This window comes from Lates calcarifer, linkage group LG10 (genome assembly GCF_001640805.2).
Source record: "Lates calcarifer isolate ASB-BC8 linkage group LG10, TLL_Latcal_v3, whole genome shotgun sequence".
NCBI classification, from domain to species: domain Eukaryota; kingdom Metazoa; phylum Chordata; class Actinopteri; family Centropomidae; genus Lates; species Lates calcarifer.
In genome coordinates, this window is record NC_066842.1 from 18620063 (window position 1) to 18647229 (window position 27167).

At 42.0% G+C, this 27167-nt stretch overlaps 4 protein-coding genes across 4 annotated transcripts; 2 read left to right on the forward strand and 2 right to left on the reverse strand.

The window, feature by feature from the left end:
- Positions 1–122: 122 nt before the first annotated feature.
- On the forward strand, positions 123–2805 carry LOC108875299 (seipin-like). The gene is given in 2 exon segments (XM_018664112.2): positions 123–1088; positions 1090–2805. Coding segments are annotated over 2 exon segments (1257 nt in total). The 5' UTR covers positions 123–131; the 3' UTR covers positions 1390–2805.
- lrrc10 (leucine rich repeat containing 10) lies at positions 1827–5994 on the reverse strand. Its single transcript, XM_018664113.2, has 2 exons — positions 5790–5994; positions 1827–5546 (listed from the first exon to the last, which is right to left on the reverse strand). The coding sequence occupies exon 2, from the start codon at positions 5436–5438 to the stop codon at positions 4575–4577; it is 864 nt and encodes a 287-aa protein (XP_018519629.1). The 5' UTR covers positions 5439–5546; positions 5790–5994; the 3' UTR covers positions 1827–4574.
- Positions 5995–7710: 1716 nt separating this feature from the next.
- cnot2 (CCR4-NOT transcription complex, subunit 2) lies at positions 7711–14488 on the forward strand. The gene is made up of 15 exons (XM_018664111.2): positions 7711–7870; positions 8954–9082; positions 9193–9265; positions 9543–9690; positions 9847–10029; positions 10129–10208; positions 10766–10891; positions 11128–11252; positions 11368–11485; positions 11847–12003; positions 12255–12316; positions 13052–13101; positions 13196–13296; positions 13617–13761; positions 13899–14488. Exons 2-15 carry the CDS (start codon positions 8966–8968, stop codon positions 13983–13985), a joined length of 1572 nt encoding a protein of 523 aa, XP_018519627.1. The 5' UTR covers positions 7711–7870; positions 8954–8965; the 3' UTR covers positions 13986–14488.
- A 1127-nt stretch (positions 14489–15615) lies between these two features.
- On the reverse strand, positions 15616–26752 carry washc4 (WASH complex subunit 4). The gene is given in 36 exon segments (XM_018664108.1): positions 15616–16731; positions 16933–17029; positions 17259–17455; positions 17569–17665; positions 17771–17918; positions 18225–18311; positions 18491–18557; positions 18661–18769; positions 19155–19289; positions 19384–19488; positions 19577–19651; positions 19761–19915; positions 20084–20252; positions 20455–20571; positions 20728–20833; positions 21376–21455; positions 21560–21706; positions 21825–21932; positions 22026–22094; positions 22096–22152; positions 22736–22862; positions 22946–23106; positions 23237–23278; positions 23280–23330; positions 23332–23366; positions 23457–23580; positions 23799–23919; positions 24129–24232; positions 24332–24374; positions 24565–24647; positions 24735–24802; positions 24894–24939; positions 25069–25134; positions 25233–25286; positions 25391–25530; positions 26610–26752. Coding segments are annotated over 36 exon segments (3516 nt in total). The 5' UTR covers positions 26671–26752; the 3' UTR covers positions 15616–16666.
- Positions 26753–27167: the final 415 nt, after the last annotated feature.

The following is a 27167-nucleotide window of genomic DNA, read 5'->3' on the forward strand; positions in this document are numbered from 1 at the left end:
TTTTTCCTCGAGTGACCTAGCTTGTGGACCAAAGCTAACAGTGGGACTATTGAGTGTGCAGTTGAACAGACTTGTCATGGGAGGGTGAAGATAAGCAATTAGCTACAGTTTCGGAGGGGAGCCACCCACTGATGTATGAACATAAGGACCCACCACAGAGGCAGCAGGCAGCAGGGCTCGAAGGAGGAACGAGACCCCAAAGCAGGACCACAAGTAGGTCGGTGAGCTCCGGACCAGAGACGATGGGGGCTGCGATGGGCCCCCTTCTACACTGGCTGCACGATGTGGCAGCTGTTACTCTCCTCAAAGCCCGGCGGACTTTATTTCAGGCAGCCATCCTGTTTTGTGTCCTGGGTCTGCTTCTCTGGGTGTCCATCTTCCTCTATGGAAGCTTCTACTACTCCTACATGCCCACTGTGAGTTTCTCCACCCCTGTGCACTTCTTCTACACCTCTGATTGTGATGCCTCACAAGCAGGGCTTTGTTCATTCCCCACTGCCAACATCTCTTTCATGAAGAATGAGAGGGACCAGGTGATGGCTTATGGCCAGCCTTATCGAATATCCTTGGAGTTAGAGATGCCAGAGTCTCCGGTGAATGAACAGTTGGGTATGTTCATGGTCAAGATGTTTGCTTATACCAAGGGTGGGAAGACTGTCTCATCAGTGGGACGATCTACAATGCTGCATTACCGCTCCAGCCTCCTGCAGACCCTGAGCACTTTGCTGTTCTCTCCTTTCCTTTTGACTGGGATGGCTGAGCAGAAGCAGCTCATCGAAGTCGAGCTCTTCTCAGACTACAAGACAAATGCCTATCAACCCACTGTTGGTGCTGTCATCGAGATCCAGTCCAAACAAGTGCAGATCTACTCATCTCAGCTCCGTATCCATGCCTACTTCACTGGTATACGATACGTTCTGTACAACTTCCCCCTGACATCTGCAGTGATCGGCGTGGCCACCAACTTTGCCTTCCTCAGTGTCATCGTGCTGTTCAGCTACCTGCAGTTCATATGGGGCGGGCTCTGGCCGCCAGACCAAGTAAGAGTCAGGGTTATGATGGGGGACAACACCCGCATCCAGCAGAGGAAGAGAGGAGGCTCGGAAGCGCATGGAGAGGGAAAACTCCCAGAGGGAGCTTGACGCTCCTAAAGTGATTGGATCTGTGAATGAAACGTCTGAATTCCAGGGGAATGACACAGCGGCAGAGGTGCCATCAGTTGTCCCAGATGCCTCTGGGGATGATGCACCAGATACCAAGGAGGAAGGGTCTCATGACTCCAAGGGGTCCGATGAGAAAGACGACTTAGACACGATGAATGGGTGCCTGCCGCCTCACCCGGGTGAGACGATGCTCCGACAGAGACCCGGACCTTGGATGAGCCTGTGAACCATGTTGCTGCACACAGTTAAAGTACCTGTAGTGTATGTTCTTGTGCCACATAATCACTCCTTAGCAGATAGACACTGCTAGATTCAAACAATCCCACTGTTTCAGTACCAATACCAATGCACGAGAATATATTACCTGTGCTGTTTAAGCTAACTACAGCTTATTGTCTTGCCTTGATAAGTTGACCTCATTGTACCTTTGACCTCTGCTCATGTCTTTCTGCTTATTGTCTGCTCAGTGGGTGAAGACAACAGCACTATTACAATCTCATGTCTGTGCCATTTGTGTTTTGGTTGTGCCCATACCAGGAGGTGCTGCACTCCAGCTCTGGCTTGTCCAACAGTATTATCAGCAGGAATTTGGCATTACCAACAATTTAGCACACCCTTTTTAAGTCAGTCCAACTTGCTTGTGTTTTATTGTACTGATGTCTGTAGGGCAGCATTTTCTCACAGTCACGGCCAGCTGACATTTGAGCCACACATAATGACAGTCCTCCCATAAAAGACGACTGTGACACTTAATCACCAGTTCAGACGTAAGTAGATGTGAATTCTTTTTTAATGTAACTGCCCCATACTCGACAAAATTTTTAATTCCCATACTTTTAGAGGGTACGCACAAACATTCCCTCGTGATATGTTTTCTCAGAGACTCTCTCAGAGCAATTGGATTTGGAAAATTTGCCCCAAAAAAGCATCTTTGTTTTTAATAACTTCCTAGAAAAAAAAATTGCGAAATGGTCCAGCCTGAGGGGTATGAGAAATTTGTTGCATTTATTATTCTTTTTCATCCAGCAAATAGAGACATTCTGTCTCAGTGTAATTGCTGGCTTAACTGCCGTGGCACATTAAGTTGAGGGTTCAACGCTTTTACACAGTTGGTTTTCATTCCATTTGATCCTTGTATTCAGGATCTGTTACAGTGCAGTTTACACTCTGCAGTTTAATGTTGTGAAAATGGTGTTTATTGTGTTTTCATCACGACAAGGAACCAAGATATTTTAGTTGGGTCTTTTAAGAAATATATTGTTATTATTTCTGTTAATTAAATGTGTCTGTATTTAACATTTGGGAACATACAGTATGAGAAGGATAAGTGAAGCTATTATTGTGGAACAGAGTCTTGTTGGTAAAGCTAATGATGACAAAGTAATGTAAGAATTGCTGGGATATATCTCAGCCTCCATGTTTCAAATCTACTCTTCAGGGGAGTTCAGGGTTTATGCAAGTATATGAAAGGGTTTGTGCAAGTTGTGTTGATGTAGGATTTATTACCAAAGATATTGATATGAAGCACCTCTCACTTGGTCATCTTGGATTCTGTCGTTTAGAGTATTCTTGTAAATGCCTCTGAAGTTACATGGGTAGGTGTTACTGATGCATTGATACTGAATTAAACAAATAAATAACATACAGCAGTGTGAAACTTTTTCTTTAATGTGTCTTAACACAAGTTTGGTTGACATCCCTGTCAATGAATAAAGCCGCTTGAACTACCATCAGCAACAAGTCTAGTCTATAGAAACATCTGATAGTGTGGAGCTCTAAAGTGGGGTTTGCAGGAATGTTTATTTCATTTGTCTGCATTTTATGAGATATTAAGACAAGAGCCTGAGACTTCTTTTTCTGTCAAATACACAGAAAAAAGAAAAATTTACCTCTGTTAATATGTCCAATTCCCCCCATTGGAAAATACGTATTGAATGCTGGATAAATAACACACTAACCAATCAAAAATACAAATAAAAAGCATTTTAAAAATAAGCAGTGATTGCTGACACCATTGTATTTAAATTGTGCTTTTCCAGTGATTTATCTAAACCTTATCTACCATTACTCTATCTATTACTTCAAATGTTCATCGTTTGAAATACAACATATTAAACAGCCATTTGTTTTTTAAAAGTAAAATAATCAAATATCATTGTCAGAAATCACAATCATAAAAATATCTAAACCAGTCTTTTTTTTTTCTTCTCAGAAGATTTGTCCTTATATCTGAGAAGTTTGTGAAGATTTTAGTTACATTTTCTGATATTTTAAGGACGTCCTCTGTTATCTCACTCATCATGTTGGTGATCCTGTGAGTCAACATATGAAAGTGATGTGAGGAAATTTTCAGATGTGGGGGTTACACGAGGCACTATAACAACATGTGATTAGAAATAATCACATTTCTGGCAAAATGGCTGTATGCAGCCTACTAATATCTCTCTTATTAAAATTTAGTCAAAAAGGATTCAAAATGTGCAAAATGGAACATTGCACAATGACATTTGATCTTGTTTACAGAAGATTTTCCTGGTACAATGAGGGATTGGAAAGCTGCATTTATGATCTGTTTCAAATCAGAACCTTATAGTGATGATATTAAGGCCCATTAGAAGCCTTTATTCAAAGCCACAGCTTCAATCTATCAGATGAATTATGCATTGGTCTCGGTAAGGAGTGCACTAATTGACTAAAACCATCCATCACTTGTATTAAAAACCTCCGGTATTTAGCCTCAGCAGGTACAGATATTATCTCAGACTTCTTTTTCTTGGCCTCTGTGGTATTTAAGTAAGTACTCCAACATAACCTTTGAGTTTATACGGTGCAGTCTCACGCCTGTGCCTGTCATTGATCTTCAGGGTTACCTTGAACTGAGCAAATTCATAGGTGACCCACAGAGTAGCCTCAGCAACAACTAACTGCATAGTCAAGTTAATAGAACAGTATGAATGTCATTCTGTCATTAGTGTAAGTACTGTTTACTGTTTACTACCTGTAAAATTCTGTACACTTTCCAAGATAGATGTCTTTTACCATGAGATAAAAATGCTCAAAACTTTTTGACTTGACTGAAAATCTGATGTTAGTGAAAATTAATAGCAATTTACAATGTCACTGCAACTAATTATTTAAAGGCATATACAGAGTTTTACAAATTCAAACAATACACTGATATTTCATGCATATCAGTAACAGAACATACTGAACATTTTTTATTCAAGAGTCAAATTCCCTTTTCTCAGAGGCCACGCTTTTGGATAAGCGTCTTACATTAAAGTTTGTATGACTGGTTTACCATATATGGACCACAGACTGTCAGCCTGACGTACATCACACCCCTCCGTTGTAAGTGCTCCACTTGAACGCCATCCTGGCCACGGCTGAGGGTCACTTTGTTCCTTGACCCTAAATGTTGTGCTCCTCCTCAGGTTGCACCTCTGTGACCTCGGCTGTGGTCTCACTGGCTGCCTTCGACCCATCGTCCTCCTGCTCGTCGTCTGAGCTGTCTGCCCAGCGTCCGACCCTCCTGACTCCCTCGCCTACCGCTGGGGCATTAACGCAGGGGTTGTGGTCGTAAATGACAAGTTTCAGCCCCTGCATGTGAGACAAGCCTGGGAAGCGGCGTATCCTGTTCCGATCCACATCAATGACAGCTAGAAAGTGCATTTCCAGCAACACTGGTGGGAACTCTGCCAGCTGGTTCCCAGCAAGCCAGATACTTCTTAGCTCTTCCAGCCGTTTAAGTTCTTTCGGTAAACTCCGTATCTGGTTATAACCGAGGTGCAGCGTCTTGAGATTAGAAAGCTCACAAACCACCTTAGGGAAAACAGTGAAGCAATTAGTCTCCAGCCACAGGGTACTAAGTTCCTTGAGCTCTCTCAGTTCTCTGGGGAGGTGGTAAAGCCTGTTGTTACCCAGGTAAAGGATGCTGAGCTGGGGCAATCTGCAAACAGCTGCGGGGAGCTCCTCAAAACAGTTAAAGTCGAGGGCCAGCAGCTGCAGCTTCCTGAGGCCCTGCAGCTCAACGGGTAAAGTGCTGAGGTTGTTGCCGCTCAGGTAGAGCTTCACCAGCTCATCAAAGACACAGGCGGCAACAGGTAGCCGACGCAGCTGCCGACTGCTCAGGTCCAGGGTCCGATCAAGAGGCATCTCCTTCAGGTCCCCCACTAAGAAGCGCTGACAGCGCTCTGCAGGAATGAAGGCGACGACACCTCGCATGGCGTTGCCCATCTTCCTCACTGTCTCTGACACACTACTGGTCCTCCACATTAGTTAAGTGCCAGACGAGGGTTGCACTCAAGCAGGCTGTTGGCGTCTTCTGCTCAATTTCATGGCATCCCATTAATGCTCCTCCACCGTCCCTCTGGAGTTATTGATCTTGATAATATGCAAAAACAAAACAAGTTTATAACAGTGTAATACATCTTTGTAGTACTGCATCAGCATGTGCAGCTGCATGTAGCAGCAATTACATGATTATGATGCTGAATTACACCCTTTCATGTGATAAAATCCATGCTGGCAAGTTATTTACAAAGACAATAAGCATCACCTGTCATCAAGAAGGAAACAGAAGACATAATAAGCGTAAAGATGATCATAATAAGAATTGAAAAACACCTGCTTTCCAATGTTTTCCTGCTGACGTCCATGACTCTCAGCATCTCCTACAGAAAGCCATTTGTTTATCCAACTTAATGAGCTGAAAACCTATTGTATTCCCTGGGCAGATATTCCCCAGTGCAGTCCTCGCACTACTCTCAGTGAGCTCTGAGCTTTGCCCCGACTTTCATGGCGATAGCAACCAGTAGCTGCTCTCTCCTCCCCATTTGCGCCTAATGACTTTCCCCCCCTTCTTCTCCAAGATGACAGAGGTGGGAGAGAGAGAGAGAGACAGGGAGGGGCAGGGTGCCACGGATAAGCATAAGAAGTGCTTTGTGATGAAAGAGCAGCGAAGGTCATTTACATTCTGTTTTAATCGGCCTGGACGCAGCCCCGGGTCTGTGCCACTGGGCCAGACAAGTGGACCTCCACTGTGGAATAATGTCAAGAATTTGTCAGTGTTCACAGGGAGACCAAAGAGAGAGAGTGTGTGTGTGTGTTTTACTCTGGCTTAAATTAGCAGTTAATCATTGCATGTTTTGAAATGTTTCTGCAGGGAAGGGAAATCAAGTTGGAAAACTGAGAGATGTACTGAATGTGTTGGAGGGCGTGTGGCTCTGTAGGTCTGTGTTTTGTCAGTGCCACATTGTACATGCCTGTTTGAATTGCCTGGAGATCAGCTGTGGGGTCACTGTGGTGTCAAGACTTCAGTGCCATAACCACTCTGTAAATCATCCAAATCCAGGAGCTCAAGTTTTAGTTTTCTTCGTAGGCAAAGCAGAATATCATTTCCTATTTATCTTACTCAGGGGGAATCTCACTGCTCAATTGTTAGAAGCTGCAAATCATCCATGCCTGTCTGAGGTGTGATTTGCCCGTGCTATCTTGCATACCTTCATTAGTGCAACTTTCCAACCAGATAAAACTGGGGAGGAATTTCATTTTCCTTATCGGAAGGGGCAATTGTTGCTCCTCGTCTGTTTTCGCTCACTGACAGACTGTTTTTAGCACTTGTCCTTCTCCTTATCCACTCAGTGCCTGGGGGCCTCAAACAGCCAGCAGCACAACACAGACCAAGCACAGAGAAAGAAACATGTGACTGCCATAAGAGACCCTGTTCATGGCAGACATTTTGACATGTCACAGCAGGAAAAGCTCAGGTATAAGTAACTCTCCCATTATGCTTGGTCATTATTTCTTGCAACATGTATATTTGCTATAGGAAGTTGAGCACAATTCAACCAGAATAGCAGCTGGAGGAGATGGTCTCTCTGGCCCAAATATGATAATTAAAAGAAATGTCAGTATCCTGCAGGCTGGTATGAATTAACCTGCCAGGAAGTCCCATGACAAAAAATAAGTTGCTGGGTCTCTGTGAACACCCCAGTCTTCCACTTTTCTGGGCACAGATTGCTAAGCCCCATATTTGTTGTGTGATAATTGGATTAAAAAGAAATAAATATACATATTTTGACAGGCCTCTCTCCAAAATAGGGACTTAAGGTAATAGATAAATGAAGCAGGATGCGCTTAATTCAGCACAAACCAGTTGATACATAGTGAACAAGCCTGCCTACTTTGTCCAGTTGGTAAACTAGCCTTTTCTGTAGGAGAAAGTTTCCTGTCAAAAATTCAAAAATCCAAAGATTCAAAAATCTCTGCTGTAGTATCAGACTCCACCTGACAGAGGCCCTGAAGAAACTGTAAAGACATTACTCTAATGCTGATGTCATAGTCATGAGGGACTAAGTTAATCAAATAGGTGTGTGCACATTTGGATATTGTGACATTATTACTACACTGAGTAGTGACTGAGCTACAGACAGCACAGTGATGATCACAGGAGGGAGGCAGGGGCTCGACATTTATATTCACTGCCAAATGTACATGATTTGTATTGACGGTTTTATTTCTTGTTCTCTGTCTTATTTATATCTCAGCACGCCGTGGGACTGGTGGAGCACACTCCCAGGCATGTTCGGGATTGTGTACGGAAGTGGTCAGCAGGTTGTAAGGTCAGAGGGTAAAGGCTATCCCTCTTTCGATTTAGAATACACACAGCCATCTTGGATCTAACGAAGAGAAGGGAAATTGATGCGGTGAGGGTATTTTTACTTAGTTTTCGTCATATTGAAACGTTTCTGAAACAATTTGAACCCCCTCAGCACGAGCCATTTATCTCACTGTTTTCCTCCGTTTCGACACGGAGCGGGTGGTTAGCCTTTAGCTCCAGCAGATTGTCGCTGTTGCTGCTGCTGCAAACGGAGCGTAAACTAAACCGAGCAAACGGACAGCTGGTTGTGGATATATAGATGTAGAGAGGGCCTGTACGGCTGCCTGATACTGGCTGCTTCTTTGTAACTAAGTCAGAGTGTCTTGAAGTAGAAAGGATTCGGTGTGTTGTCCTTGTAAAGGTAGCCCGCTCGCAAACTGACGTTAAGCTAACTATGCTAACACCGAGTGATTACAGGTAGCCTGCTAACGTTAGCTACAGCAGTGTTGGCTAATTAGCCTGTTAGCACTGCTCCTGTTCATCTTCCCAACAGTGTGAAATTAGGTAACTACTCTGAGATTGAAATACTATTAACCACACAAGGTTGTCAAGAAGCAAGTTACCGGTTAGCTCTGCTGTCACCTGATTTATTTATTACATACTGAAGAAAAAATGAATAGTTTATTTTGTTATGGAAGTTCAACATCTTTCCATATGCGTGTGCACCGTTATAAACCAGACACACACTCTTCAAAACTTTATTTTCACAACTCCACGATGCCAAATATGTCACAGTGAATTACAAAGAATTGTGACAAGTTGATGCATCCATAATTTTCCATCTGGTTTGAAGGTGCACCCATAGAAAATAACTGTGCTTTAAGAGTTATAGTTTTAGGTTTGTGTAGTGTGGGTAAAGTTTTAAGTGGGAGCAAACGGATGCAGACTAAATGCATTGCAATGCCATCAGATATTAAAAAGTTCTAAAAGTAGTTGAAGACACTATAGGTGAAACTTGTGTAGTTTTATAGGAGATGTTGGCAACATAGGGGTTGAGGGGAAATCTCTGTATTTAAAGTTGAAATGTGATGGCCACTGTGAAACTGAGTTTGGGTTAGTCTTGTTCTTGATCTCTTGCCTGCCTTCTTTCTCCTGCACATCTTTAACAGCATCTCTGTTTTCTCTTCAGGTGACAAAAGGCATGTTTGGTGCTAGAAAGAAATTTGTAGAGTTCGTTGAGGTAGTCGATAACGACTTTACTGATGAAAGCATGTACTACAACCAGCCGTCGATGTTCCCACATCGGTCGGATAAAGATGTGAGTTTTGTCCCCATATCTGCACACTTTGTGTCATTTCTTGGCTTAGCGTGAGGGGAGGCATTTAACTGTTATCTTGCTCCGTCCTCTCCTCAAATGTTTTCTTTCAGATGCTGTCCTCTCCCTCACCATCGTCATCAGGTCAGCTGTCGCAGCTTGGTGCAAGTTTGTATGGTCCACAAAGTGAGTGAATTGTTTTCTCACAGTCAATCACAACATATGTAGCATATTTAAAAAATTTTTTTTTTTTTTTTTTGGTTTTACATTTTTAGTATTTTACTTTTAAAGCTAATAATGTAAGCTATTCTTTAGATGAATTCTCACTAGTAAATCCAGAGTTACTAAAAGTTTGAAAGACATTTCCCAAATATTTGTTTTGGCAAAGAGCAGAAGAAACTTCTCTGTGTTTCCTGACAGTATTTGTTTATCTTCCTGTTTTTCTTCTTCTGTCTTTCTCCAGGTGCACTGGGTTTCTCGGTAAGGGGCATGGGGAACAATACGCCTCAGTTAAACCGAAATCTAACACAAGGCACGCAGCTACCAAGTCATATCACTCCCACAACAGGAGTCCCCACCATGTCCCTTCATACCCCTCCATCACCCAGCAGGTGTGTGTGAAGGTGTTAGCCACTTGTTTCTGAGTTTTCAGACACAGTTTGAACACACTTTTGTCTGGTTTATAACAGTGTATAATACCTGGAAATAGAGTTGCCGTTGCCTTGAATTGAGCAAAAACTGAACCAGACCTCATTGTGGTTTAATAGGGGGACATTGCCGATGAACTCGAGGAACATGCTGAACCACTCTCAGGTCGGTCAAGGCATTGGGATGAGCGGGAGGACCAATAGTATGGGCAGCTCGGGGCTGGGCAGCCCCAATCGTAGCTCACCCAGTATCATCTGTATGCCCAAACAGCAGCCAGCACGCCAGCCCTTCACCATAAACAGGTAGACAGACCCAAGTCTTTGTTCTACATTTTAAGGAAAGTTAATATTTGGAAGTTTGGCCTAATATTTTTGTTTTGGTTTTCTCCTCTCTTTCTGTAGCATGTCAGGATTTGGTATGAACCGCAATCAGGCGTTCGGGATGAACAACTCATTATCAAGCAACATCTTCAATGGCACAGGTTAGACTGTTTAACCTGGGTAGGTTAATCTAAGGTTCATTAATGTCGAGTTTTATTTAATACCCCTGAAATGTATCTGTGCTTATATACAGTATTAAGAAATAGACAGCAGTCTGATTAAAAGCCACAGTGAGAAGTAAATTTCATAAACACCACTTGTTGCACAATGTTTTATTATACTTCATCATTTTAAATTAAGTCTTTAAGTAAGATCTCCCATTGTTTTTCTCTTCACTTTCCATCACCGAAATCATATTCTGTCATGAATAAAACAGTGAATAATATTTTCTTAAGCTAGAAGCACAACGACTAATAAATGTGTGGCAGCATTAACTGATTTGGCTCTTCTGTAAATTTTCAGTAAGTAAAAATGTAAGTAAAGTAAGAAACAGACAGTGAGTTACTGCAGAACAAATTATTACTTGGGGAAGGGCTATCCTTTTATTCATGTACAGTGCATTAAAATTACATCATCAAGTTCATAATTGCCACACTATTGCACAGATAAATTGTGTTGAAGGTGACATTGCAACTACCTAACATTCCTGTCGTTGCAGATGGGAGTGAAAATGTAACGGGACTGGATCTGTCAGACTTCCCTGCGTTAGCAGACAGGAGTCGGAGAGATGGGACTGGAAACCCAACACCGGTGCTCAACCCATTGGCTGGAAGGGCTCCTTATGGTAGGCCATTAGGCTGGAGAAAGTGTTTTATTTTTACACGCATTAGCGTCACACAGGAGGTGTCCCTAGGAGAGGAAATGACTATCAGCTTCTTGGGTTAATAATCCTAGTCAAGGCTTTGTTTCAGTGCACATCTGAGTCCATAGAAAGATGAATTGTAGACGTCATTTAAAAATATTACTTAATACAACAAATATAATTTATGCTTCACTGTGTTCATCATCACCATCATCAAGTTGGCATGGTGACAAAGCCATCAACTGAACAGACACAGGATTTCTCCATCCATAATGAGGACTTCCCTGCACTGCCTGGCCCCAACTACAAGGACCCTACGTTGAACAACGACGACAGCAAAACTGTAAGTGTGAGCCACTGCTGACTTTGCACCACACGCTGACAGGGTGTGATCGAAGAGAATTACTAATCATCAAGTTTTATTTCCCTGCGTTTAAAACTGTTTCTCTTTTTTCTAGAACTTGAACTCCACAAGCAAGAGCACATCCAGTGCAGATGGGCCCAAGTTCCCCGGAGACAAGACAGCCTCAGCACAGAACAACAACCAGAAGAAAGGGATCCAGGTGTTGCCCGATGGTGAGACCTCTCAGCCAATCGTATCGCTCCAATTCCTCTGAGACATCCCTTCTTAATCGCACAACTTGGGTGAGGCAGTTGGGCTCTCTACCCTTGATTTAGTGTTAGATAATTATTGGATAGGCTACAGTGAGGAAACCAAAAGAATATGTTAACTGTGATACAGACCATCATCACCTTTCCTTTGGCTTGTCTGTGACCATCACTTGTTAAAAAAATAATTGGCTTGGTTTGCTCTCCAATGGGTGCACAAAGTGTGGTTTAGAAATATGGAGGTAATGTATTGACGCAAAGTATTAACTGTAGATCACAGCGCAGTCTCAGCAGTTTGTTGAACTGTGAGTTTATTGTGCCGCTGCAGGTCGGGTGACGAACATTCCCTCAGGAATGGTGACGGACCAATTTGGCATGATTGGCCTGCTGACGTTTATCCGGGCGGCAGAGACTGATCCCGGGATGGTCCATCTGGCGTTAGGGAGTGACCTCACAACACTGGGACTCAACTTAAACTCACCAGAGTAAGACAACTGTTCTAGTCTATTTACTGTTTCGTTAAGGTTAGAGGTTAAACACCCAGTCCAACAATGTTGGAGACATGTATTATAGTCATAACTTGTCAGTGCCCAGACAACTTAACCCTCCTTTTTATTAGCATTCTGTTTTATGGTATGAATTGTCTGTTGGACTCATTGTAATGCAAATAAGTGCAAATTCTCTGCTGTGTATATTAATAACAGCAAGAACTTACTGCAACTTTATTCTCTGACAGAAACTTGTACCCCAAATTCGCCTCTCCTTGGGCCTCAGCACCTTGTCGACCTCAAGATATTGGTAAGACCTTAACGTGACGTGTGTGGGGAGAGGGCAATTATTTAATCCTTTTGGGTCAGAGCCAGTCTGAACACATTTTTATAATGACGGACAGGAAGCACGTGGAGTGAGAGAAGTTGTTAGGAACCAGGTGAAGCCTCCTCACCTAGCTGCACACTTCCTGTTGTGTGTCATGTCACTGTAAACCAATAAATATCACAATAATTTCATTATAAAGTCTAATTTGAAAACATTAGCACTGGCACTCATTTTGTACTCAAGTCCAGATACAGACAGAATCATAATTAGGTTTAGGTCTGATACTCCTAATACTGGCATCAGTTTGCTTTGTTAGTAGCTTGTAGTCAATGCCAAGAGGGGATGTATTCAATGAGCAATGAGAGTTGTACATTGACATGTGGAAATATGATGAGTGGTGATCATTTCTACTTTTGTGGAGACGTACAGTAATCAACATCTCCATTAATGTAGCATAACTCCTTGTGATTTTGTCATTTGCTTGTTAGTGCAACTCAATAAAATCTATTTGATTAGTAGGCAGCTGGCTGTTGGCAGAAATGCGTGTTATTATGTAACCAGCTCCTCTCTGGTGACTGTGTGTTGGTAAAACCATTGTATTGATTTTCATGGTATGAACAAGCATGAAAAGGCTTCTAATAATAGTCTGGTGAAGTGACATATGTTGTAGTCCCTCTTTTGAAACCTGCAAACTTACACCCTTTTTTGCCTTTTTAGACTTCCATGTTCCCTCTGAGTACTTAACCAATATCCACATAAGGGACAAGGTAATTATGAGCTACGGAAAAGTGGTTGCAGTCCTCAGTTTGCACATATGGGAACAAAACTAATTCTTTTCATTGTTTGCTACTTTGACTCTAGTTGGCTGCAATCAAACTGGCTCGATACGGTGAAGACCTGTTGTTCTACCTGTACTACATGAATGGTGGAGACCTGCTACAGCTTTTGGCAGCAGTAGAGCTGTGAGTACTGAAACCTGCTGAGTGTTGATTGCTGCAGCAATATTGTCTGTCTGTACTCTACACAGACAGACAATATTGCTGCAATAACTGCTGTCGTTCAAGTTTAATTTCCAAGACATTTTTGACAGGCCATTTAGAGTTCTGCTAATAGTCATGTAAACATGTGGCAGGCTCTCAGCAGCTCTTCCCTCTTTAGATGAGAAACTTTGATTCATGTGGTATTTGAGGTTCATTGGGTGGACATGTCATGATGGACGCAGTTCAATCGCTGGGTTTCTTCCCCTTTTTTCTTAGTCCTCTTTCGTAACTTCACTCTGCAGCTTTAACCGGGACTGGAGGTACCACAAAGAAGAGCGGGTTTGGATAACAAGGGCGCCTGGCATGGAGCCTACACTGAAGACGAACACCTATGAGAGGGGCACCTACTACTTTTTTGATTGTCTTAACTGGAGGAAAGTAGCCAAGGTAAGAGTTTGTCTTTCCGCTGCTTCTTTCCCCTCTTGTTCTTCTGGCGAAATGCGAATGCGACAGTTTGGCTGACTTTCATTGCGGATTAGAGCTCCTCAAATCATGTTAAACTGATCTGTGTCTGCATCTCTAAGGAATTTCATCTGGAGTATGACAAGCTGGAAGAGAGGCCTCACGTGCCAACAACGTTCAACTACAATCCAGCCCAGCAGGCCTTCTAAGGCCCGACCAGTCCAAAGGCCGCAGTCGTTCCTGCACACAACACTGTTGTCCAGGAGGGGCGCTGTGGTTCACACAGCTTGGTTTTTATTCCTTGAGGATTTGGCTATTTGACTGCGGGGGTCATCGCCACCATCAAAACTGCCCTGCCTTTCCAAAATTACATGCTGCCCAAAACACCACCAACACTTGTTCTGCTTTTATTCTTTAAGTTCCTCCTGTTTTTTTTTTTTGTTTTTTTTTTCCATTTTTTTGTCTTGTTTCGAGCAGGGTCTGTGTTATGTTTACGTCTCTGAATCTGAAGCCTGTTTTCTCCCAGAAAGGAGGACTGACCTTGTGGCACAGGACAGTGACAAAACAAGGGTTACTCCTCGTATTTACAAGTGTTAAGAACAGAAAAAAGCGGGGAAAGCAAAGTTGACTTCATCAGATGCAAGTGAAAGGGTGAAAGAAATGCAATGTTTATTGTTGCACTATATTTAGTAATAAAAGAACACAAAATTTGTTTGTGCTTTTTTATGTGAACACTCCCTGATAATCTTTTTTTTCCCCCTTCTCCATTTTTTTTGTTTCGGGTCGGGGTGGGGTTCACCCAACTTTTCCACATGCATCCCTTTTCATCTCACCTTTTTTTGCCCTTCCTTCCATTTACATTGATTCCTTCATTCTCTGTATTTGCACCACCAAATTGTTTTCTGTCTCGTACTCTTTCTCCCTCTGTCCGTCTTTCTGTGAGTTCTGTGCCAGTTGAACTTGGGACACAAATCTGGGAGACTACTTTGGTGTCTACAAATGTGGACAAATCCTCGCAGAGGCTAAACAGCTACACAGCGTTGCTCCAGAGCAAACAAAAACACTTTCCAGTCTTTGTTACAATTTTGTAAGAAATGTGTACATTTTTTGTTTCTTTGCATCACATAAATTAGTATATGTATGTACGAATGTGTATATATGATTGCTATATATATATATATGTATGTATATATATATATATGACATCTATTTTGGAAGAAATTTTGCCCTGCCTTGTACCTCGTTTTTATGAGGTGAGCATGGATGCAATATGTGGACGTAACAGGACATTTCTGGATCTGCTGGACAGGGTGTCACATGGCACTGTGGGCACTTACAGCAAAATCATACAAAATTAAATCGTCATTTAAGGAAAGGCCTGATTCTCAGCCAAAACAAAAACAAAACAAGAAAAACTAAACATGGAGATCATCCCCCCCAAGTTTCGAGTCCAAAGCAAAAGAAGGGATGTATTTCAATTCAAGCTGTTTGAACAGCAGTGAACAGCAGCATTTCATAGGAAACGGAAAACTGACAATTTGAGGAGAAAAAAAAATCCAGACCAATCTTGTATTTTCTGAAGTGAAAAGCTTCTTTTCTTTGTATTAAAGCAGAAAAGGCTTTCCTGAACCAGTGTGTGTGTGTGTTGTTTGGTGCTCTTTTTAAGAGTCAGGGATCCCGTCTGAAGTTCAGCCTTTTTCCTAGAGTCAGTTTTACTTTTGATGTGCAAGTTTGCAGACAAATCTGTACATTGTTACTAAAGAGGATGTTCACATGACATTCATACCTTTTGCAGCGTCTTAACTCTTCAGTATGAACTCACGATCGAGAGACAATAAATTCTATTCAAAGAGCAAGTTTTAATAGTCTTCAAAGACTTTACAGAACTTTCTCCTCAAGCACGTTAATTCATGGAATGTAATTCGGACCAGATTGTGGCCTCATTTTCACATGTTCCACATGTTGCTATGATACAAAATTGCAAAATTAAATGTAATGATACACCTCTAGTGCTGCAGAGAAATATTGAAACTTTAGTGCTATGCAACACTTGCAGATCAAGAATCTGGGGCGTTTGGATGTATTTTTTTCTAAACGAATTAGGTGATCAAAACATAATCCACAGTTTAGAAAGGCACGTACACACCTTAGTTCATACAATGTATAAAATGGACAAAACAAAAATTAGCAGTAGACAAATATGGCACCCAAACAAAAGATTATACACTGAAAACATTCTCTAGAGTCCTCAATAGTGTGCTATAGCCGACAGAGCTGCTGTTAAAGGCCACGAACAATCATGTTATCACAACTAGTACACTGGACATTAACAAAGATGTAGCAATAAAACAGCACTAAAATCAAAAAACATGCAAATTAGTCAATGATTGAACTCATCTCTGATCAGCAGAGGACACACCAACAGCTGAGGCTTCTACTGTAGAAAAATAATCCAGTCCTTGTAGACTGAGTGTAAGAGTATCAAAAGGCTGTGTGGTAAAGGAAAGGATCCACTTTTACCATACGCTTGTTACACCACCTCACCTTTCAAACAGTGCTTGCTAGTGTAAATGCTACAAATTCAAACAGAATTTATTTGAAGCTGACAGATACTTGAAAGCCATGGGATGTTACATTAATGTTTCTGTAAAATGGAAACAAAACAAAGATACTTCCTGCCGTAGCAATTTAAGACAACATTCATTCTCTAATGAAGATAATCACTTCGGTGTCCATCTATTATACGCTGTTTTATCCAGTTTCAAGTCTTGTATCCCTGAAACACACACACATTTCAGTGCAGTCTAAGGCTTGAGATCTTCTCTTCACACTTCTTTTTCTGGCCGGGTGCTCATTTTACAATCCAACACGAGAATACTGTCTGCTGGTTTCACTTGGAGGCAGGGTCAGTCGGGGTGGAGCCGTCTGACGCACCTCCTGCTTTGGCAGCTTCTTCTGGAGGGGGAAAAATGTTAAAGTTGCTAGTGAGATAAAAGGAGGATGAAGGCACAGACCCCATCATTCATTAATCATGATACTGTCTTTTTAGTCATTTATCTATCATGAAAAATCATCTACAAAAACCCTATGTAACAGGGCGCTTGTGTCAGTAGTTGTACATAATTAAAGACTCCATTAATCATCACAACATCTAACCTTTATCCTTCTTCTCCTGAGTCTCCTCGGCTGCAGTCTTGTCCGCTCTGAAGAAGATCCTGGCGCTGCTTAAGGAGAAGTGGAGCAGCTCGAACTCCTGCAATGACAGGAAGAGTTGAACGTCAAACATCATCTACATCCTCCACACACACTCACAACACTCAAGATCACCATAGAAGATTCTAAATTGAGGGCCTCGTTGCAATGTGACTCCACATTCAAAAGGCAGATGACTGATTTCTTGACATGCAGCCTGCTTTTCCCAGGACTGATGTGAAAACTGACGGTGAAGTGCACTGAAGAGACTGAAAAGCTGCAGAATGTACCTGCAGGTAGATGTCCAGCCTCTTCTGGGTGAGGTTCATAGTCTGCAGCAATTTTTCATCCTGACTGGCAGACTGGACGTTTTGCTCCTTCACCACTGCATTCATCTCTTTCTTGTACTTATCTCTGACGGCCTGGAACCAGTGCAGAGAGTCGAACTCCAGATACTGGTCCAGTAGCTTCAGGATGTACGCCACGCCTGAGAAAGAGAGGTAGAGCGGTGGGGAAACAGAAAGAGGAGAGTAAGTCAAGACAAGAGGCAGACAAGCGTAAGGATGCGTTAAACATGATCTATCGCTTTTGCCCACTTACCCATAGCAAAACCATCATCTGTAAAAGCGGCTCCACTTTTGTTTTTCTTGTTGAGTTTCTCTTTGCAGCTGATGGAGTGCTCCACGAAATTCACAGTCTACATGAGATGTTTATTGTGTGTTAATAACTAAAAGAGCAGAACAGTGAAGGAGAAGGATTAAAAACATAGTAGAGAACACAAATGAAAAGTCTGAACTCTGACCAGTGGGGGTACAATCATGTAGAAGTTCCTCAGGTGCATATTCTTGGCACTGCGAAACTCCGGTGCAAACACTGCCACCAGCATCTTGAAGTACTCCGTCCCCTCTGCAGAGTTACTGGTCAGATCTCCCAACACTGAATCTAGGACACTGGGAGTGACACACAATGTTTTACACTGTATGAACAACAGGTAATGTTTTTCTCATATGTGTCTAGCTGTGGTGCCACCTACAGGGTGTAAAAGTGGAAATACAGTTAAATCTTATTTAACCCTTGTCTGTGTCCATAATATTGGACCAACACTGAATCCCATAGTTTAACATCCACTGGAGCTGACTGTGGACTTCAATAACTCTCCTTCTTCTCCTCGGAAATCACAATAACCTAAAGGCAACATTAAAATAAAGGCAAGTAACATTCTAGAGCCAGAAAAGTATAGGAAAAATTTCGCCTACCTGGCAGCTCTCTGAGTCTCCTCTGACAGTCCCTCCTCCTTCACCAGCTCCTCAAAGTTGACAATATCCTCCAGGTCAGGAACAAACCTAGACATGACACAGACATAAAAACGCTGCAGTGAAATATGTCAGAAAACATTTCAGTGGCCACAAATTCAGGGCTTTAAATAGATAAACAAATTTACATCTAGATACATCAACACATCCACTTTATTTTTGAAGGTTTCTCAGAAGTTTTTTGGCCTTTCAATAACCATCTTTTCTACCTGATAGCACTGCTGCAACAGTGGAGGCCTCCAGAGCGGATCATACGCACATAGCCCATGGCGTTACCTGGAAGAGAGCAGGGTAGAATAGGTGTTGGCTTACATTTTGCAGTTGAATTTCAGAGATTATACACAACAAGAGTTCAACTGGGTTTATGTGCGTTTCTCACCAATCTGGCTGATGAGCTGTCTGAACTGGTCCAGGTAGCTCTGTCCGTCAGGAGTGATGCCCAGCTTTCTGATGCCACGGTTAAACTTCTCTGCTCGCTCAAATGGATACTGCAGCAAAAACACAAAAAACTACAGCTGAACAACAGCTGGGAGGGAGCTATGTTTTTGTGCCTGGTGATGTGATAACACAGAATGTTTTAGAATGGAAACTTCAGGGGATTATTACAAGAATATTATCCAGCTGACTGATTGCAAGAGCAGAAGATCTAGAAAAGCCCCTGCTCCAGAGACTGGATTTACTGAAAGTCTGTTAATATGACAACTTAACCTGTTCAGTGGCAGGTTAATCACTGTTCATGGGCTACTCAACCATGTGACCAGATTAAAATAAAATCTTTCTGCAATATTCACCATCTGCCCATTTTACTCTGTTGTGTTAACAGGTTTGATAAAATGAATAATTCTGGAGAGAAACTGAGTCTTTTTTTCTTACCTTCTGATCAGACTGGTCCTTTGTTTCTCTGAAGAAGCGGATGTCCTTGATGAGCCTGGACTTGATGTGTTCATCGTACATAAACTGGCTGAAGATATAAAACTTCTTCCGCAGGAACTGGTAGGTGAAATTCACCTGATGAAAGCGGAGAGAGATGTGCATCGGGTGAGAAGAAAACACTCGAGTGAACAAGTCCAAATGAAGATGAATTAAAACACTGTAAACTCACGGTGGTGTTCATAATGCCTGTGCCGTGGGTCCGAATGGAGTTGGCAATGTGACGGATGTTGATGGTATTCAAGTGCTTGTTGTTACTTGCCTTCTCTATGAAGATCTATTGGAAAGCAATGACTTCAGTAAGAACTGTATGCACAAACAACCACTTGGTTCAAAGAGGAGAACACAGAGGCTACAAGTCTTACCTGGTTGTTGAGGTTATAAAGGTAGCGTGAAACAAAAACATGAATGTTCCTCATGATCTCCAGAACATCCAAACCCTGATGAGAACACACAGAGGAAACAGTTAATCATCCCTGTTATCACCTACACTGGTTTAATTAAAAAATCAACTGCTGTTAATGATGTGTGAGGTCCAACCACACAGACCTGCTCCAGAGTCTGGCTGGGCAGGTGTGCCTCTGTCATTGTGAGTCCATAACGCTGTGTAGCGAGGTTTCTCATCTCACTGTAGGTGGCCCAGTCATGCAGAGCCACAGTGGTCAGGTTGTAGAAAGTTTTGTCCAGGTAGTGGGTCACATAGGCTGCAAAGACATTAAAAATAAGACCAGTAATTATGTCAGCTACGCCCTGGACACCATCTTAGTTTTCCAGCAGGTGTCAGCATTGCACAGCGCACTGATGTGATTAGGTTTTACTTCGTTCTAAAACAAATCTGTGCGCATGCATGTATAAACACAGTTTCTCAGCACCTTTGATATGGATAAAGCGGTTGAAGAATCGGATGGGTTTGAGGGAGAAAAAGTGGGCCAGATCCTTCATGCCAACTTTGAAAGGGTTCCTGTCGTCCAGCTTGAGGTGGGTGTGGACAGAGAGACGCAGGTCCTTCTCAATCTCCTTACACAGCTTGTCCAGCAGGTGCTATGTGACAAATTAAAAACAAAACCAAAAATAAAGTAAAGTTCACAAATGTCACAAAGTGGAACACAGAGGTTGAGGACGTGATTAAAACTCAGGTCATTCTGTTATATAAAAAGAAACTTCTGTGTCAAATGTCCCAACACTTGTACATCATTTTGTACATTTCCTCTTTCTGCTCCTGAAACATTTCATCTGCTCTGACCTCTTTAAACACGTCCATGATCTCCTTGTCGTAGCTCTCCAGCAGCTGGTCACACAACTCCATGTGTTTGGCGTACAACATGGACAGCACACTGTCCCTCAGTGCACTGAACATGTACTGCTCCAGCCAATCACAGACGTCATCCACAATGACAGGACATCAGAACAGCCAACATCGACAAAAGCAGCAGAAGAAGAGGTAACAATTAAAACCAAAGTAATACAAAGAGAAAACAGTTAAAATGAATCAGCACATCAGAGGCTGTCAGCCTACGTGTATTCGTGCTGCGTCCACGGCGTTGTCGTACACATCATCTAGGTAGATGGGAAACACAGCTCGATGCCAGTAAAGAAAACTACAGTCACACTGCAGCTTGACCCTGAGGAACAAGGGAAAACAGTCCTTGAGTAAGACTCTTAAACTAGGTCAAAGAAAACATCAAAGTACTTGCATGATTGCAAGGATTTGTGCATATATACACAGCTCTAACAAGGGCAAACATTAGCATCCATCACGGGCCAGACGCCAGTCAAAGTTTAGCTTTGACAGATTATTGTTGACGGTCACCTGCCAAAGTGATGAATAGGTGTTTGAAATATCAGTATTTAAATTATTTGGTTATATAAAGTGTTTGGCTTTAGCCTGTTCTGCAAACTACTGTGTAAGCCCTATGACTGAGAGCCAGTAACATCAGAGCAAAACACTGTGTCACAGGGTGCTGAAAGCTGCCTGTCACGCTGCCTCCACACCAAGCACTAGCATCTAAACTTCTGGAAGTTTTCTTCACTGCCAGCGCCTGGAGGGTTAAACATTTTGCCAGCTTGTGGCAGATGGGAGTAAAACATGGATTGTGTCATGCGCTGACTAGAAATGTTGCACTTGAAATTCTGTTGCTGATCAAAAGGGGGAAAAAAAGCCCACCTCTCACGCAGTTCACTAATTAGATCCAGTTTCTTCAGCACAAGCTGCAGTGGAAGCAGCTCCTCATCTTTGAAAGTTTTCTAGAAGAAACGAGATTGAGTTCAATGTCAAGCTGAGAATCAAATGAAATAAAAGGAAACAGAAGTGTCTGTATCCCATCAGCCACAGACTGTTCCTGACGTACCAGCTGTGTGCCGACACACAGAGCCAAAGACACAACAAGGCGTCGCTCCTTTGTGCTGGGTCCACTGAGGGCATTTTCTGCCAGTACCAAGGACGACAGCACATCCAGCCGCTGCTCACTGTACTTCTTGTCGGAGATCACCCGTTTCTTCAGGGAGGAAAACACAGTGTCATATAAAATGAAGTTAGAAAGAAAATATAACTTGTATGACTTGTATGTCACAACTATAAATACAAATGATGTGATATATTATTTGTGTGTTTACCTTGGCTGTGCCGATGGCGTTCAGGGCCTGTGACTGCAGCTGCTGAGTGATGTGAGACACGGAGTCGGCTACAACCATAGACCGCCGGTGAAATGTGTGCTCCACAGCCTGAGAGGAGACATGACCTATCAGTTTTACTCAAAAAGACAATGATTTGTACTGGTAAGAAGCATGGTAATACTCAAACATGTGAACACACACCTTAAGCAATTCAACCAGTCGACAGAGCGCTTTGACGGACGTCTTGGTCATGGGCCGCTGCATCGACATAGTACATGTTCATTGTGGTCTTGATGATGGTGCTGATGCTGTACGCATACAGGATACCCTGTGAGGGACAGAGAAAACAGAAGGGGTTGAGAGAGTCCTTTTTTTTCCAAAAAATCACACTTGCAGAAAGCTTATTTTAACCACCAATAAAGGAGGATAGTAAATGCATCTTAAAAGTATTGGAAAAATGTGAAAGCCTGTGTGATGAGCTCGTCTTTGGCTGTCAGTCTTGTTGTGAAAATTTCTTGTTACCCCGGCAGAGAGGAGGAAATAAACCGATTCTCAACCACCTGGTCTTCCACAATCAGCAGTCTGACAAAGAAGGCTCGAGTAAGAACAGTACAAGGTCGTATTTATTTGCGTGGCTCAAAAGCAGTTACATAAGAGCCATGTGAGTTATCCTTGAGCAAGCCACACGTTAGAAGGTTTTCTTTACGCATTGTGTTCTCAGAAAAAATGTATTGGGGTTAGCAAGTGTCACTGTGCTTGCTGCATCTAGTCTGAACCATCCGTTTTTTGTGATTTCTTCTGCTTCTCACTGACAGTCAGATATGTTCATAACTAGTAAGAATACTCATAAGCAATTCAACTAAAGATAAAAATTCCCATTTAAGGATAAAAACTTCCATTATAGTCTTTACCTGTACAAACACATTACACCTGCTGTTCAGGTCGTCTGCCAACTTGTCACTTTTATGGTCCTTGGACAAGATGGACTCCATCTTCATCATCCAAGAGGTTACAAACACGTAGTAGGACTGAACATCCCTGAGGAGAAAAGACAACAGAGACGATTAGATTCTCAAATCTAAAAATTTGGTTTAAATAGCATAAGTTTTAGCCCCACTGACTTTGTTAGTGTCTGAGCTCTCTGTTGCAGGTAGGTGTCTCTCTGCGCTCTGATGGCCTGTAGACTTTTCTTATCCATCAGTTTAGCTGCAGCTGGGACCTTAGCGATGAGAAAAGTGTCAGGAAACCAGATGATGTTAGCAGTCAGTGTGACGGCTGGAACCTGGAGGAAAGGGGAGACACAAACGCACATGAAAAAGATGTTTCCACTGCGTCAACATCAGTCAGAAACAAGGATCAGAATAGAAGCGTCACAACTGAGGAAAGACAGTAAGACAAACACTCAAAACTACCTTTTTACAGACATCAAGCAGTGCCTTGTAGAACTTTTTATCCGACGCTCCTGAAGATGTGAAAATGAAGCACAAAGAGACCACAGACGCCGGCAGTATTTATCTCTCTGGTCTATCTCTGAAGGTTCACCTGAAAACCACATGAGCAAGACAATATTTAGAAGTTGCAGGAAGAGACTACCACCTGTGACACCAAGCTTTCACATGAGGAGGAACTGACCTATCTTTGACTCAACACTGGTGAATATGGTGCGAATGTTGAAGGCGAACTCCTCAGCGAAGGCACCGTTTTTGGCAACAGCTACTCCTTCCCCAGGATCATCAAACCTCTGCTCCACACAGGACTGTCACACAGTTGTAAACATTATGAGGTCAGTGGTGTTAATGTGAACAGAGTACACACAATCAAGTATTCAGTCTTAAAATGACCTGTGCTTATATATGTGGAACTTAAAACTCATGTTAAAAGTAAAACCACTTTTTACTTTTTATCAAATACTTAATCATATCAACCTTGGAAAATGAATTTTACAACAACAATAAAGGCCTAAAAGAAATGTACCTGCAGTATCATGCCATCCAGCAGCTGTCCCTCCAGCTTGAGCAGAAGCTTCTCAAATGGTTTCAGCTTATCTTCAGGGATGGAAAATTTCCCAGGGTTATGGTGTACCGATTTCAATAACCTATGACAGGATGATTCAGTTATAGATGACAATAAACAGTATAAGGTCACAACATTAATTTGTGGCTTAAAAAGATGAATATAGAAAAAAAAGACATTTCTACCACCAGAGCAAGCATTTGATATTGAGTAATAATATTTAGCTCCAGCCTCTATATTTTCTTACTGGTTGCAGTAGTTGTGTGTGCATGTGTGTGTCTGTGTGTTAACCTTTTATACATCTTCCAGTGATCTTTTAGTGTGCCATGATTTTCCATAATCTCATCAAGTGTGAGCAGTACCACTAACAACTCCCCAAGGTGTTCGTATACGATCTGCAGCAGGAATGCAAAACAGACATGTTAAGAAATATTTAGAGAGACAGACTCAAGACACACACACACACACAAAACATGATTAAACAGTAAACCCACCTGGAAATGGACACCTGACGACTCAATGATTTTTGTTGCACCCCTAAGACAAAAAAAGAGAAATGCTCGTGTTCATTTTTGTCTGGCATCGTAACAGAGCAAAAAACCAGCTCAGCTTTTGTCTGCATGTAAAGTGCATAAAGACTCTTTTCTCAATGTTGGTATTTAAACCAATCCAACAAGAACAGTACATTCACTGTGTGACATGACTGGCTTCTGTTCATGCATCTTACTTGCTGCTGCTGTAGAGGGCAGCCAGCTGGTGGACAATGTTGACCACCACTTCATAACATCTTGACACAAAGCAGGACAGTTCCTAACCAAAGAACAAAGACAGACGCCATCAGTGATTTCTGGACTCCAACAAACTACATTATGGCAGTAATTATTATTCATTGCTCACCTGTAGGAATGAGATGAATCTACCCATCTGAATCTGGGACTCTCCTTCAACAACACTGGTGTCAGACACTGTGACACAAACACACATAGACAACTTATTTTTATGATCAAATGAGGGCAAAACCAGGACTAAAGCAAGTACTGATTGCTGACCAATTACCTCCTTCTCCATAGTACAATAAGCCATTATAGAACTTGGTTTCAGCCTGAAAGTGAACATACATATCAGATATAAATTCATTTCATAGCACAACAATGGATACAAAACATGCACATGAAGAGATACTGCTTGAGCAGGAGTAGGTGTAGGTGTGCATTGTTGTGACTATGCTTACTTCATACTTGAGCTTCTTCACTTCACTGCAGAGTGCTGCATATACTGTGATGACTTTGTTCAGAACCTACACACCACATAAAACAAGACTGATCATTACCAAGTAAAAAAAACTTTGCAGATATGAGGCTTAAACAGTTACAGCCTCGACTTGTCTTTACTTACCTTGTTGTCTGTTTTAATTAACTCCAGTAAGGACGACTGCTCATACGGGAGAAGCTGAAAGAGAGTACAAAGCATCGGGAAGGAAATTACACAAGTTGCAACTGTGTAAATCCAACTGTGTAAATTTTCAGGGTGATGTGCAGCCAGTGGTGTTTTACCTTCAGCGCAATGGGGTCCAGGGTGAAGTCCCACACATCTCCAATGGAGTCATCGAGAGCCTCCTCGATACCCTTCAGTTGAGATGTGTACTCCTCCAGGAACTTGCTGTAGTTCTTCAGTTGGACCTCTGTGTGTATCTCTGTAGGGTGGATGGTTACATCAAGGACACAGTGGTTTGAAGGCACATGATTTACTCAGTTACTCTACTCAAGTGCATTTTTCAAGGTTCTTGCACTTTAGTTGAGTCTGTAAACTTTCTAATTTCTACTTCTACCCTACCACATTACAGGGGAAGATCCTGCACTTACTACTCACTAGATTTACTTAGTTACTTTAGTTACCTGCTACTTATTATATTATACATTTCTTCCAGAACACATATATGTCTTATAAAACACTGTTCAATCCATTACCTGTTAATGAATCTTTAATAAACAAAAGCACCTATGATAGACTTACAGTACATATTAACGGTATTACATGTTTGCATAAGAAATTATAAAGTTTTTATGTCTTATTACATGTAGTCCTACATTCAACGTTTAGCTCAGTATTAAGACGAAAAATATTCCTTAAGTATGGGTGGTGAAAAAACAAGTACTGTATGTCGGAAACTGACACTGAGCCTGTGCTACCAGCCTCAATATAATGCTTGAATTATGGCACTTTTTAATGTGGGTTACGATTAATGTCTGCTCAACTAGCAAGCTAAACATTAGTACTTTATGAGCCAGAGAGAGGAAGTACCATAGATACAGAAAATATTCAAATGCCAACGTTAACCTAGGAAGTTAGTGTAGTTGCCCGTTTAAATGAAAGCAAAGTAACTTATTTAAGCTGTTTTTATCACTGTCAAAACCAGCCCAATGTTTTTATACTGTTCTACTGATCAGCTGTGTTTGACAGCTTGCGGTGATTAACGACAGCTAACTTGTCGCTGTCACTTAATTTCACGAAGTCACACTGTACATTTCAGCTAGCCTGGGTATCTAGAGCCTTTATTTTCAGTAAATACTGCACGATATTATTTTAAAGCTTTGTATTTGACGGGCATTTGTTTTCAAAGAACCGCAGGATGTGTTCTCTTCCAGTAAATAGACTGAACCCGGTGGCAAAGCATCTAGCTAGCAGCCTAAGCTAGCAGTGGAGGCTAGTGTAGTTAACTTCAGCACGTCGCCATGTTTTTGTCTGCATGTCTGGACTGGACGCTGCACTTACTTTGTGAACCGTCGTCAAAACGGTCAAACTCCCAGTCAGGTGCGATGGTTTCTACAGCCATAGTGCCAGCATAGGTGACCCAAAACACTGCTGCTAAAAAGTGGGGCTGTACGGTCCCATGATGGGTCTCATGATTTTTGTGAATGGTCGCTAGTGTTCATGGGAAATGGAGTCCAATGGAACTCCCTGCCACAGGATAGATAGATAGATAGATAGATAGATAGATAGATAGATAGATAGATAGATAGATAGATAGATAGATAGAATTGTTTAATTGCTTGTTTTTGGGGAAAGGTACAGATATTGCAAACTACAGTAGCTTAGGTCCTTACATTCTGTGGTAAATGGCATCTGTCCATAAGTCCTTGTCAGTATGAAAATAAACATTGAGATAAGTAAATACACTCCATGTGAAACAACAGCAACCATAACAACAAGGCTATAATACAGTCAGAGGCCAGTGCTGCTCTCAGCAAAGACCTGTCAAATATGTGTGTATATCCTGTCTCATACAGGCTATACACAGGCTGTCACCATATTTGAATATGCATGCGCAGA

Excerpts from the sequence above, each read along its gene's own strand:
- cnot2 (XM_018664111.2), top strand. The coding sequence starts at position 8,966 with ATGTTTGGTGCTAGAAAGAAATTTGTAGAGTTCGTTGAGGTAGTCGAT. Across the intron at positions 9,691-9,846 it reads ACCCCTCCATCACCCAGCAG|GGGGACATTGCCGATGAACT; the intron begins GTGTGTGTGAAG and ends GTGGTTTAATAG. Across the intron at positions 11,253-11,367 it reads ACAACGACGACAGCAAAACT|AACTTGAACTCCACAAGCAA; the intron begins GTAAGTGTGAGC and ends TCTTTTTTCTAG.
- lrrc10 (XM_018664113.2), bottom strand. The coding sequence starts at position 5,438 with ATGTGGAGGACCAGTAGTGTGTCAGAGACAGTGAGGAAGATGGGCAAC.